Here is a 14,641-nt window from a genome sequence, read left to right as displayed (position 1 = left end):
CATAAAAAAAAAGAATTGTATAAAAAATTGAAAAAGTATACAGTAGTTGTAAATTGGATCATTTTTCTTCTGACCTTACTATTAAATCATTTCCTTGAAAATGGTCATTTCTCGTTGGGTATGGGGAACATAATCCTAACACCTCTACTGAAATGTAATGATTTGGATCCTTCAGTTCCCTCCCATTACCATCCAATCGCAAATATACCCTTACTGACAAAAATGATGGAATCTATTATCTCTAGCCAACTTTCCAACTATTTAGAGAAATTTTCTATTCTGTTACCATTCCAACATGGGTTCAGATCAAATTTTAGCATGGAAACCCTTTTAGGGCTCCTAAACCGCTTCGAACTTCACGGTATAGCGGTATATAAGAAATAAATTATTATTATTATTATTATTTTACAAAGGTGCACTAGGGCCTTAATGCGCATGAGCACGCTAGCCTCTACCGCCTCCTTTTTAGTAATTTTGTGCGTGCGCTAAAAACCCTAGCGCACCTTCGTAAAAGGAACCCTTAGTGTCACTATTTTCAAAGATTCAAAATTTATAGATGCAAAATAAATATGCAGTACTCCTGTAATTTGACTTGTCGGCCAAGTTCGATATTGTCCATCATGATATCTTGATCCGTATGCTATCAGATATTGGTTTAAATCAAGTAGTTCTGAACTGGTTTAGTAAATTCTTATCATTATGATCTTATGAGGTATATTTGGAGAGTGTGACATCCTCTTCATGGAAACCGAGCTATGGAGTACCACTGGGTTCCCCCTTGTCTTCGACACTGTTTAATATTTATATGACCTCATTGAACAACTTTTGTCTCACATCTGTAGAGATTATGGGCTCCTTTTATCAAGCTGTGCTAACGGAGTTAGTGCGTCGGACATTTCAGCACGCGCTAACCCCCGCGGCTGGCTACGAAACTAACGCCTGCTTAATGTAGGCATTAGCGACTAGCGCAGCAGGCGGTTTAACGCACGGTATTATGTGCATTAAACCCCTACCGAAGCTTGATAAAAGGACTCCTATATTTACATACACAGATGATATCCTCATTTTACTGGAAATTGATCCCAATCTTAACAACTTAGTCTCAAGTATAGACCGTTGCATTTCTAAACTTCAAATGTGGGAACTCTCCATTGAAATGAAACTGAACGCTGCCAAAACTAAATTACTTTGGGTTGGGCCAAACTTGGAAAATCTCCCTGTCTCTGTCACACTAAAAAAAGGTATTTCTTTACAGATATATTTTTCTTCCAGTTAGAGTCTCTATGGGTCAAAATTCCAGGAACAAATGGATTGGAAATGAAGATCGGCATCTATTACCGACCCCCAGGGCAGTCCTAAGAAACTGATGGAGAAATGACAGACGAGATTAAACGCAACTGCAAGGGAGGCAACACAGTTATCATGGGTGACTTCAACTAACTGGGGATAGACTGGAGCCTAGGCACCTCCGACTGCGCTAGGGAGACCATGTTGCTGTAAGCGATTGCTTCCTGGAACAACTTGTTGAGGAAATGCAATTCTGGACTTAATTCTAAATGGACTATGAGGACCGTCACAAAGGTGTAGAAGTAGAAGGGATGCTGGGAAACAGCGATCACAACATGATCCGCTTTGACCTGGATGCAGGGGTGAAACATTGGTCCAGAACGATGGCCGTGGCACTGAACTTCCGAAAAGCGAATTACGAAGGGATGAGACCCATGGTGGGGAAGAAGATTAGAGGATAAGCACTGTAAAAACGCTAGAGCAAGATTGGTCCCTTTTTAAGGACACAGTCATCGAGGCGCAAAATCTATATATACCGCATATCAACAAGGGATCCAAGTGGAAAAAGAACAAGGAACCGGTGTGGCTCACTGTAGAGGTGAAGGAAGCGATCAGAGACAAGAAAACTTTGTTTAAGGAATGGAAAAGGTCAAGAACGGATGAAAATTGGAATAAACACAAACATCATCAATGCAGGTGCCATAAGGCGGTAAAAGGGGCCAAAAGAGACTACGAGGAAAAAAATAGCCAAGGAGGAGAAAAACTTCAAGATGTTCTTTCGATATATTAAGAGGACCGTTGGATGACCATGGAATAAAGGGAGTGCTAAAGGAGGACAAAGCATTCGCCAACAAATTGAACACATCTTTTGCGCCTGTATTTACCGAAGAGCATATATACAGCATACCAGAACCCATCAGGCTATATGCTGGAAACGAATACGGGAAACTAACAGGGTTGACGGTCAGTCTAGAAAAGTCCATGGGTCCAGATGGCATCCATCTGAGGGTCATCAAGGAACTGAAAGGGACTATAGCTGAACTGCTTCAACTAATAGCCAATCTGTCGATCAAATCGGGAAAGATTCCAGAAAATTGGAAGGTGGCGAATCCAATTTTCAAAAAAGGTTTGAGGGGTGATCCAGAAAACTACAGACCGGTGAGTCTGACCTTGGTACAGGGAAAGATGGTAGAGGCGATGATAAAGGACCACATCATTGATCACCTTGACGGACACGGTCTAATGAGGACCAGCCAGCATGGCTTCAGCAAAGGAAGATTTTGCTTGACAAACTTACTGCACTTCTTCAAAGGACTAAATGGGCAGATAGACAAGGGTGACCCAGTCGACATCGCATATCTAGATTTTCAGAAGGCGTTCGACAAGATTCCACATCAACGACTACTTCAGAAAATTGCGAGCCATGGAATCGAGGGTAAAATACTCATGTGGATTAAAAACTGGCTGGAGCATAGGAAACAGAGAGTGGGGGTAAATGGACAATATTCAGACTGGAAGAGCTTCATCAGTGGGGTGCCGCAGGGCTCGGTGCTTGGACCTGTGCTCTTCAACATCTTTATGTTTAAATCATTTTTATTAAGAGCAAGACTCAGCAAATAGCAGAAAACTATACAACAATAAATGGTTTTCTAATCATAAACCAACTCCAACCCCCCCAAACCCCCCATCCCCCACCCAACCCGGGTAGCAGCAGCGGCAACCAAAGCAAATTACATAAGCAAAGGTATTAGAGACAAAGTAAGGAACAAAAGAGCAACATTAGGTACCCAAATTTGACGCTGAACATAAGAAGTAAAAGTAAAACTAAAGAACTGCCAACATTGGCGGAACAACCGTCCCGCTTTAGAAGTCATATCAACAATGTCTCTGCGTTCCAGCAACATTTGTTGTAACTTCAATGCTCTCCACTGGGAAATGGTAGGAGGCTGGGAAGAGAGCCATTGTAACAGTATACACTTCCGGCCCAGCAGCACAGTCTTCCGAAGAAAAGCTGAACATCCCGGTCGTGGAGGATGAAAACGTATCTGCAAAGTGAATAGAAAACTCGGATGTAGACGCCAGGAGCAATTCCAAAGATGCGCCACAGAGGACACCAGCTGGACCCAGAAGGAAGACACGAGCGGGCAAGTCCAAAACATGTGGCCAAGAGATGCCAAAGGGTGATTGCATTTACCACAACAATGTCCCATGCTGGTCCCCATCTTATGCGCTCTATTAGGTGCATAAAAGGCACGTAAAATAAATTTATAATTGCGCTCCCTCTCAATAGAAGACAAAGCAGAAGAGTTGCCCAAGCGAACACCCTTACGGATCATCTCATCGGAGATGGGAATCTGAAGATCAGCAGTCCATTTCTGGGCCAGGGCAACATAGTCCAGGTCACCCGAGAGCTCTTGTAAAAACTTATGATAAAATTTTAAAGGTATCGGCTCCTGAGCCGTGAGGCAAACCGCCTCCTGCAACTGTTCCTGAATGTCCTCCTTCAACACGACCGGGGTCAGAGCCTTCAGGTAATGTTGAAGCTGTCATTAGGCGAACCAATCCGCAGGAAGTAGGTGGAACGTCGCCTGGAGTTCTGCAAATGATAGAGGGAGACCAGCACGTGTCACAGCTTGAGACACATACTGGAGGCCAGCGCAGGACCAACGCTGGAACAATGTAGAATTCAAGCCAGGCAAAAAGTCCCCATTTCCTAATATAGGAAGGTAAGGCATTCTGCGTGATGAGATCTTCAATAACCGACACAGCATCCACCAAGCCTTGCGCATAGCAGGTAAGAAGGGGTTAGACCACAGGTGTCAAAGTCGGTCCTCGAGGGCCGGAATCCAGTCGGGTTTTCAGGATTTCCCCAATGAATATGCATGAGATCTATGTGCATGCACTGCTTTCAATGCATATTCATTGGGGAAATCCTGAAAACCCGACTGGATTACGGCCCTCGAGGAGGGACTTTGACACCCCTGGGTTAGACTGTAGCTGTGGTAAATCAGGCAATTGGGGAACATGAAGGAGATAACTAAAATGATAGGGCTGAAAATGAAAACACTCAATATCAGGCAAGGAAAAACAGGTAGAGTTACAAAACCAATCATGAATGTGACGTAATTGGCAAGCAAGGTTAAACCTAGAAATACACAAAAGGCCCAACCCCTCTTGATTAGTTGGAAGCATTAGTTTGGATAATGATATCCGAGCCCGTTTACCCTGCCACAAGTATGCTGAAAGGTGAGACCGGTGTTGGGATAAATGCTGTGCCGTTAACATTAAGGGAAGAGTTTGCAGTAAGTAAAGCCATTGTGGGAGTATCATCATGTTGTAAAGAGCAATGCGTCCAGAGAGAAAGAGGATATGTTCGCCAGTTATGTAACGTGTTAGCGGTACGACGGAGTAGGGGCAGAACATTAGAGCTATAGAGCCTAGCTAGATTCTGTGGGATAGCCACCCCTAAGTAAACCAAATGAGAGGAAGCCCATTGTAAGGGAAACCCCCTACTCCAGGTCTGCCTCACCTCTGACAAAGTAGGGAGTGCCAGAGACTTTTGCTTATTTAAGATCAAACCCGAATAGATATTAAACTCATCAAGGAGTTCCAACGCTCGAAATAACGAGCGTTGCGGGTCGCCCAAAGTGAGCAAAAGATCGTCTGCAAAGGCCAACACCCGCAACTGAGAATTACCCACAGGCAATCCCGTAATCTCGTCATCTTTCTGGAGCGTGCGTAAAAGAGGGTCTAAATATAAAAGAAAAAGAAGAGGGGACAACGGACATCCCTGCCGAGTTCCTCTACCAATGGGGAACGATGGAGTCTTCACTCCATTAACCAACACCGAGGCAGTAGGCCCTGAATATAGAGCCTGTATAGAAGCTAAATAACTGTCCGGAACCCCCATATACCGCAAGACCTGGAACAAGTAATGCCAGTTGACCTTGTCAAAAGCTTTTGCTGCATCAAGCCCTACAAGCAAACCAGACATCTGCATCCGCTGTGTGCGAGAGTAAGCCAGAAGAACCCTCCTTACATTAAGAACAGAATGACGATTCCTAACAAAACCCACCTGTTCAGGAACAATGAGAGAAGGCAACAAGGGGGCTAACCGATCAGCCAAAACACGAGCAAATATTTTAATATCAACATTCAGCAATGATATCGGCCGATATGATTCTAGATCAGTGGGCGGCTTGGAGGGTTTGGGTATAAGAGAAATCAGAGCTTCATTGGAGTAACGGGGGAGTGTCCGCTGAGCCTGAATAGCCGTATAATAGTCTAAAAGAGGGCCCCCAATAGAAAGAGATAAGATCTTAAAAAACTCAGGAGAATAGCCATCAGGCCCCGGTGCCGTACAAGGTCTCAGTTTCTTAATCGCCTGGAGCACTTCCTGCAATTGTAAGGGTCAATCTAAGAGGGACATCTGAGCAGCTGTCAGTCTAGGCATACCCGCGTCTTCCAGGTAATCACACACATCCGGACCCGTGTAAGGACCTGGAGACGCGTAGAAAGCCTCAAAATAATGGTGAAAGCAAGCAGAGATATCCGCTGAAGATGTCAGAATCTTCCCCGAACTCTCATGAATCATAGAAATGTATCGAGATCCCTTCCAACTTTTAGTGATGGACGCTAACAGCTTCCCCGCCCTATTACCATATTTATAAAATTGAAATTTACGAAAAAATAACAATTTCTTCGTTCGCTTGTGGATAAGGGAATTCAGGGCAACCAACACTGTCTGATAGGCCTCCCGATTTGCGGCTGTGGGACTACGCAATAATTCTCTTTTGAGCGCCCCCAATTTTCGTTCAAGCGTCACTATGCGACTCGTAATACGTTGAGTGCGAGTGGCTACATAAGCTATAAGGTCCCCGCGTAATACGGCCTTAGCCGCGTCCCAAAATAAAACAGGCTGTTCCACATGTTGGGCATTAAAATAGCAATAAGCATCCCACTTAGCAGACAAAAACTTTTGAAAATGGGCATCATTATGTAAATAAGAGGGAAATCTACATCCAGTTCCTGGGCCCATTGGTCCACCCACCGCAATATCAATCTAAATCATGTTATGATCCGACACCTCCAAAGGGCCTATGGTCGCCTCAGTAACCTGAGAAAACAGGGATTTCGATAATAAGGTATAATCAATCCTAGAAAAGGACCCGTGCGCTCTAGACTGGTGGGTGTAATCCCGCTCAGTAGGATGGAGCAACGGCCAGGGATCAACCAACCCCAGGGCTCTACATAGATAAAGGACCCCTTTAGTCTGCCGCAACGAGGACACTCCCGAAGCACCTGAACGGTCCAGGGCTGAATCATGAACTTGGTTCAGATCACCGACCAGAACTAGAGGGCAATCGGAATCCTGTAGGCAAATATTAACCAGATTTTGAAAATAGGTATGTTGATATACATTAGGGTCATATCCCACCAAGAGACGAAAGGGCCCACCGGGTCCCACCACCCTCACTAAGAGGTAACGACCCTGAGGATCACGCCGCTGTACTTGAACAGTGCACGCTAAGCTCCTCCGTATGAGGATGGCAACCCCAGCCCTCCTCCCCGGTGAGGAGGCATAGTGAAGATCCCCAACCCAACCCCTCTGAAGCTTTTTGTGTTCTAGGTCAGTAAGCTTAGTCTCCTGGAGACAGGCGATGTCTGCACGATGATGTTTCAGTTGGGACAGGATCTTGGTACGCTTAGCAGGGGACGTAATACCCGACACGTTCCAGGAAAGTATTCGAAGTGTTCGATCACCCATAGTACCCCCCACTATGGATCCCAGAACATGTCATCCACCCAGAAAAAACAGTCCCGGGATGCCCAGCCTCACCCCAAGACCAAGAGTACACAATCCAATCAATCCATTCAGTCATCCCCACAAAAGTCAACACTTGAAGTGAAACAAAAAATAAAACAGAGTACCAGAACAATACCGCTGCCACTACCCAAAAAACAATCCCCCCCAACCCCAACAAACATTCCCATATATCCCTACCATGAGGGATATGTACAGGTCACGAGAGACACCTAACCCAGGGTTGCCCTGGCCATCAATGAAAAATAGCCCCCAAGGAGCCAACGGGACTAGAAACCCCTCCGCATTAGTAATCTAGGCGAACAAACTGAAACCAGTGCATTCACAAGGCCATACAGTGATAGAAAGCAGTCAAACAGCCCCAGAGTCCGGGCCACCGAGGAGCTTTATAAAATCAGCAGCTGCCTCTGGGGATGGAAAAGATTTCCAGACTCCATTATGGTGAACCCGGAGTGAAGCTGGATAGTTAAATTGAAACCTCCTCTTAAGCTCAGCAAGTTTAGCACATAAAGGGTAATAAGGCTTCCTCTTTTCTTGCAAAGCCACCGAAAAATCCTGGCTGATGCGGACAGGGGTTCCATTATATTGGAGCACATCCCGTTTGGCCCGATATTGTTGCAAAAGTTCCACCTTGTGCCGGAAATTCAGCAATTTCAGGATCACAACCCGCGGGCGTGTTTCCAAGCCCGCTCGGGAGCCCAAACGATGAGCCCGTTCCAAGCGTAAGGGGCCCAAAGAAGATGGGAGAGGCAGTTCTTCTTGCAGCCAATGCTCCAGGACATCTAACAAAAGACGGTCAGCAATAGTTTCCGGGATGCCCATAATACGCAGGTTGGAGCGGCACGAGCGATTTTCCAGGTTGTCAAGTTTCTCTGACTGTGAAAGCACTTGGGCCTGGAGCACGGTCAATGCCGTCGCCCGAGTCTCTGACGAGTCTTCCAGGGTCAAGACCCGCTGTTCCAATTCCGTGGTACGGGCCGATGCAGCAGAAAGGAGATTTTCAATATTCGAAATTTGCGAGGAAAGATGTTCCATTTTTGGTCCCAGGACTTGTGCGATCGCCTCCTTAATGTCACCCAGCGCGGTCTCAGTAAGATGGGAGACCGCCGCTGCGGGGCTCGCCGCCATCTTGCCCTCAGAAGGCCGCACATGCTCGCGATCTTTTCGAGCATTTTTAGAGGTCATGGAGTCCTGGGAACGCGTGATGTATTTGTCCATATATTGAGAAGCCCGGTAAGAAGCAGAACAAGCATCAGAGGGAGAAACCGTCCCGCAAATCAGTAAAAGTAAACAGGGCAGCCCCGGAGCAAGCGAGAGAGCGTCTTCACTCGCTCATAGCGTCACGTGACCCTCCCCTTCAACATCTTTATAAAACGATCTGGACATTGGTACGACGAGTGAGGTGATTAAATTTGTGGATGATACAAAGTTATTCAGAATAGTGAAGATGCAGGGGATTGCGATGATCTGCAACGTGACATAATCAAGCTCGAGAAATGGGCATCGACATGGCAAATGAGGTTCAACGTGGATAAGTGTAAAATGATGCATGTCGGTAACAAAAATCTCATGCACGAATACAGGATGTCCGGGGTGGTACTTGGAGAGACCTTCCAGGAAAGAGACTTGGGAGTTCTGATCAACAAGTCAATGAAGCCGTCCACACAATGTGCGGTGGTGGCGGAAAGGGCGAACAGAATGCTAGGAATGATTAAGAAGGGGATCATGAACAAATCGGAGAAGGTTATTATGCCGCTGTACCGGGCCATGGTGCGCCCTTACTTGGAGTACTGTGTCCAGCACTGGTCGCCATACATGAAGGAGGACACGGTACTACTCGAAATGGTCCAGAGAAGAGCGATTAAAATGGTGGTTAAGGGGCTGGAGGAGCTGCCATACAGAGAGAGATAGGAGAAACTGGGTTTCTTCTCCCTTAAAAGAGGAGCCTGGAGGGGACATGATCGAAACATTCAAAATACTGAAGGGCATAGACTTAGTAGATAAAGACAGATTGTTCACCCTCTCCAAGATAGGGAGAACGAGAAGGCACGCTCTAAAGTTGAAAGGGGATAGATTCCATGCAAACGTAAGGAAGTTCTTCTTCATCCAGAGAGTGGTAGAAAACTGGAACGCTCTTCCGGAGTCTGTTATAGGGAAAAACACCCTCCAGGGATTCAAGACTAAGTTGGACAACTTCCTGCTAAACTTGAATGTACGAAGGTGAGGCAGGACTCATTTCGAGCACTGGTCTTTGACCTGGAGGCTACCGGGTGAGCGGACTGCTGGGCATGATGGACCACTGGTCTGACCCAGCAGCAGCAATTCTTATGTTCTTATAGGCAGGAATATATCCCATGAAAGACAGCGTTGACTCTCCTTTCCTTCTGTTTTGCATACAGTGTGGGTACTTTTTATCTTTAAAACTTGTATCTTGGTTTATGCTGTACTGGGTATATGGTTTTAGAGAGAAAGGAGTTAGAGCATGAGTTTTGAGTAGCTGTGGAGAATCTGAGCTAAAGCTTGTGAATTATTGGTGGAGGGGAGAGATAGTGTGCACTTCCTCAAAGATGGCAGCTTGTGATAGAAGGGGTTTATGCAGGTGGGTCAGGAAGGGGTTGAAGATGGGGAGTTGGTGATGGTCCTTTCTGTTAGGGCTGTTTTCTTTTACATTACCCTTTATAAGCATCTAGGATTGCTTAGAAACAGTGGCGTACCAAGGGGGGGGGAAGTCCGCCCCGGGTGCAGCCTTAGGGGGGTGCACAGCCAACCCGGTCCCTATCGCGCTCTCTCCCTCCTTACTGCCGCCCTCCTTCGTGGCGCTTTCACACCCCCCTTACCTTTGTGGCACTTTCACCCCCCCCCCCCCCAGGCCCGGCCCGGTCCGGTCCGACAAACCTCCCTGCCCTGTGGCCTGCGGTCTAAACTTTCTTCTTACGGCAGCCGCAGTGTTGTAGTTGCATATGGGCTGCCTTAAAGGTCGTCTCTGACGTAACCGGAAGTTGCATCAGAAACGACCTTTATTGCAGCCATATGCAACTACAACACTGCGGCTGCCGTAAGAAGAAAGTTTAGACCGCAGGCCACAGGGCAGGGAGGATTGTCGGCCCAGACCTGTTGGGGGGTGTGTGAAAGCACCACGAAGGTAAGGGGCAGGGAGGGAAAAAGGGAGGAAAGGTGGAGTGGAGAGGAAAGGTGGAGTGGAGAGGAAAAGACGCTGAAAGGAAATGGGTAAAACAGAGGGGGGAGAAGGGCGCTGAAGGGAAATGGGGAAGACAGAGGGGGAGAAGGACGCTGAAAGCACATGGGGAAGACAGAGGGGGGAGAAGGTCCTCAACTTTAAGGGCACAAACTTAGAAAGCATGGGAGATTTCATCCATCGAGCACTGCAAAACCATGCCGAAACAGATAATGTAGAGGTAATGTGGTCAACTCTGAAATCAACCTTACACGAAGCAACCAACTGCTATGTCAAATCAGTAAGTAAACGGCGAAGAAACAATAGACCACAATGGTTCTCTGCGGAGATCTCAGACCTCATAAAAAAGAAGAAAAGAGCGTTCATCATCTACAAACAATCAGGGAAGCGAGAATCCAAGGAAAACTTTCTGGCCAAGTCAAAAGCGGTCACAACGGCAGTCAGGGAGGCCAAACTCCGAATGGAGGAGAACCTTGCGAAGAACATCAAGAAGGGCGATAAATCCTTCTTCCGGTATATTAGTGACAGAAAAAGAAACACAGATGGGATAGTATGCCTTAGGAAACCCGACGGGAACTATGTAGAATCGGAAGGCTACTAAAATGGTCAGTGGTCTTCGTCATAAAGTGTATGTGGACAGACTTAGAGATCTCAATATGTACACTTTGGAGGATAGGCAGGAGAGGAGAGATATGATAGAAACGTTTAAGTATCTACGTTTCAAGTTTATTTTTGTTTTATTTATTTTGATTTGATGAATTTGAAAGGAAGTTCCAGAATAATTGGGCATAGGATAAAGTTAAAAAGTGAAAGGCTCAGGAGTAATCTAAGAAAATACTTTTTTAGAGAAAGAATGGTACATTCATGGAATAGGCTCCCGGTACGGGGGTGGGGGGGGGAAGACAAAGATTGTGTCTGAATTCAAGAAAATGTGGAATATACACGTGAGATCTCTTAAGGAGAGGAGGAGATAGTGGATGCTGCGGATGGGCAGACTCGATAGGCCATTTGACCTTTATCTGACATCAAATTTCTATGTTTCTAAAACTGTTCTGAGAGGAGAAGATAATGTGCTGAAATATTTTTCCAGCTGCCAGGCATGGTTGGGTTATGTAGTTGAATAAATATGTTGGAAAGTGGTATGGCAACACTGTAAAATTATGTACACTGTTGTGCTCTGCCTTCATTTCTATCCAGGGTAGGAGGGTACTGGGCTTTCCATGCCACTGCTGAGCTGACAAAGATCTTTCTGCACAGCAGCTTTCATGATCATTAGGGCATATCCTGGTGATCTTTCTCATCAAAATCCATCAGCAAAATTCTATACTTACCATTCACTATAATCTGTATTGTAAAGCTCATTTTCTCTATAATTAGTTATTTTAATATTACATCAGAGTGGCCATTTTCACTAGAATTCATTACAAAATATCACACATTTTGATTCTGTGCCCCTGTATAGTTTTCATAATTACTCATACATTTCTTCTTCATACCTGATCCTGAATACTGGAAGACAGTCTGCTGCATCTGAGGACTCATCCCAGCACCAAACTGTCCTCCAACATTTCCAATCATCCCTCTGTTTACCATGCTGGTACGACTGGTTAGTGATGCGTCAGGATTTGGTGTTAGTGGTGAGAAAGGACTTGTAGAAGTAGGTGGGTTTCCTGGATTTGTATTATAGTTGGAGGGATAGGGAAACTGTTGTGGTGGACCCTGAGGAAGGCGAGAGGCTCCCATTTGTACTTGAAGTCCAGGAGATGGAGGGAGGTTGTTTCCAAAGTTTTGCTGTCTTATTAACATTGCTCGCTGCTGCATCAGTTGCCTTTGTCTGTGCTGCTGGCTGTATAGTTCTCGCTGGCGCTGTGCCAACATTTGTGCATTCAGAGGAGGCTACAAAAGAAAAGATGGATGTTAAAATTATGATTAACTCTAACACCTGTGGACAGTCATATGGCTACAAGCCCACTGACTTTTCAAGCAGCTTGGGGCAACCATCACAATCTTGCCAAGTCTGCAGAAATCATAAAGCAGTGTTTCTCAACATGCGGTACGTATATCCTAAGGAGTATGCCGGACACCTGTTGGGGGGTACGCAGGCTGCCCACTGCCTGGGATCTCTCACTGCCTGCCCCCCACTGAAGCCACAGATTCCTCCCTGCTACCCGATACGCTACATCCACACACCCCCAGTCTGCCGCTGCTGCCATGCTACATCCAATCATCCCCCACTGCCGCTGCAACTCTGGGCAAGGAAGGTCCAAGCGCGTGCAGCTTTAGCACACTGCTGGCCCACAAGCCAGACAACATTCTGGGCCAGCAATTGAGAAAGAGGGGAAGGGAAAGCAGCGATTGGGAGGGAAAGAGATGTTGCACATGGGGAAAGGAAGAGGAAAATTGGGCAGAAAGAGAGAGAAAAGAGTGAGAGGTATGGCATGCTGTTAGAGAGGGGTGATAGAAGGAAAAATGAGCAGTGGTGAAAAATGCTGCACATGATCTGGGTTGATGAGAGAGGAAGAAAAGTTGGAATCATGGAGGAACAGAGAGAGATGTTGGTTAGGGAATGGAATGAGGTCTGGAGGAGAGAAAAAAGGTAGAAGAAAGAGAGAAAAAGAAAATAAATAAATAAATAATAAATAAATAAATAATAAAATATAATAAAGTAAATAAATAAATATTGGATGCACAGTCAGAAGGAAGTGCAACCAGAGACTCTGTCTTTATTTTGCACTATATTTGTCTATTTTTCCATAGTTGTTACTGAGGTGACATTGCATATTTTAAAGTCATCTGCCTTGACCTCTTTGAAAAAACCCCAAATATAAATGATAATTAACATTTTCTCTGCATACTGTGTGCTTTGTGTTTTTTTAATTTTTTGGTTACCATTATGTATTAATAAGATTATATTGTGTGTATATGAAAAATGGATGGAAGAAATTGCATTACAATTAGTATTATGGGGGTGGAGTCAGGGGTGGAGCTTGGGCAGGTTTGGGGCGGAGCTTGGGCAGGGTACTAAGCAACTCTGCCACCAAATCCTGGAGGATCTGGTAATAATCTGGGCCCAAACTGTCAGGGCCAGATGCTTTTGCTACTGTGAGAGATTTAATGGTCGTCAGCATCTCCGGCCCCGTGATTAGAGCACTCAAAAAGACAGTCTGATCTGCATCCAAACGGGGCACCCCTAGCCCCTGGAAAAAGACATCCAGAGCTTCCCGATCTAAAGGTCTATCTACCACTATACAGAGTTTTATAGTACCGAACAAACTGCTCTGCAATCTGCTGTTCTCCTTCATAGCATGTCCCCTTGGTGTCTTGAATAGCTGTGATGATTTGATGTTTTTTAAAGGGGCGGACTAGGTTAGCCAGAAGATTCCTACTCCCACCGATAAAGCTGATACCTTTGATAATAAAGTGATTTCTATGTGCGCTGATTAAGCAAGTCCTCTATTTTACTACGGAGAGTTTTGTACTCCAAGTGAACTGAGTCAGACAAGGAACTAATATGCACCCTCCGATAGGAATGCAACTGTTGGGTCAATTGAATGAGCTCCCGATCCTTCGCTCGCCTTCTTGCAGCAGTGTACGCTATTATGTGGCTTCTTAATACTGCTTTAGAAGCAAACCAGAAGTTCACAGGCCCCACATCAGGAGTGGCATTTGTAGTCTGATAGTCCACCCAGTGGGCTCTCAGAAAAGCCCGAAAGTCTGGGTCAGCATACAAATGAGGGGACAGTTTCCAAGAAGGAGCCTTTTGAGTAGGGGGCCACAGTCAGAGTGAGCACTATGAGCGCATGGTCAGTAACAGTAGCTTTGGATATCTCCGACTTGGTAGCCTTAGCAAACAACCGCTTATCAAGAAGGAGACAGTCCAACCTGGTGCACACCTTATGGGCATGGGAATAGAAAGTAAAATCTGAGTCAAAGGGGTGCAAAGCAAGCCACACATCCACCAAGTCCAGCTGTTGGGAAAGGAAGCCCACCCCTCGCATGTCATGATCTCGAGTGCGGGTCCGGGGCGGTTTTCAATCCACACCCAGATCTGCGGTAATATTCAGATCGCACCCCCCCCCCCCGAATCAGCTGATAATCTGGATAGCCAGAGAGAGGGGTAAAAACAGAGGAAAAAAATTTATGACAGTAAACATTCGGAGCATAAATGCTACAAGACAGTAGTTTCAGCCCCCACAGCTCTCCCAGCATTATAATGAACTGCCCCCTTCTTATCTTGAATTTGTTTATGTTGTGTGAACGGCAGGGGGGGGCGCTAGAGAGCCCGAGCAAGATGGAGGCTTGAGTCGCGAGCTCCCGCCACCAGCTCTGCTATA

The 14,641-nt window shown here is 45.9% G+C and overlaps 1 protein-coding gene across 17 annotated transcripts in view; it reads right to left on the bottom strand.

Moving 5' to 3' along the window:
- NCOA1 (nuclear receptor coactivator 1) overlaps positions 1-14,641 on the bottom strand; it is a 631,796-nt gene that overhangs the window by 152,619 nt on the left and 464,536 nt on the right. For all 17 annotated transcript variants that reach the window (XR_004538963.1, XR_004538966.1, XR_004538965.1 and 14 more), the window contains one exon: positions 11,804-12,203. Coding sequence is in view for 13 of the 17 variants with exons in the window: in XM_033939863.1 (XP_033795754.1) it covers positions 11,804-12,203 (400 nt within the window). In the remaining 4 variants the exon portion in view is untranslated. The remainder of the gene's footprint in view (positions 1-11,803; positions 12,204-14,641) is intronic.

This window comes from Geotrypetes seraphini, chromosome 3 (genome assembly GCF_902459505.1).
Source record: "Geotrypetes seraphini chromosome 3, aGeoSer1.1, whole genome shotgun sequence".
Lineage (NCBI taxonomy): Eukaryota > Metazoa > Chordata > Amphibia > Gymnophiona > Dermophiidae > Geotrypetes > Geotrypetes seraphini.
This window is presented reverse-complemented; position numbering and strand designations above follow the sequence as displayed.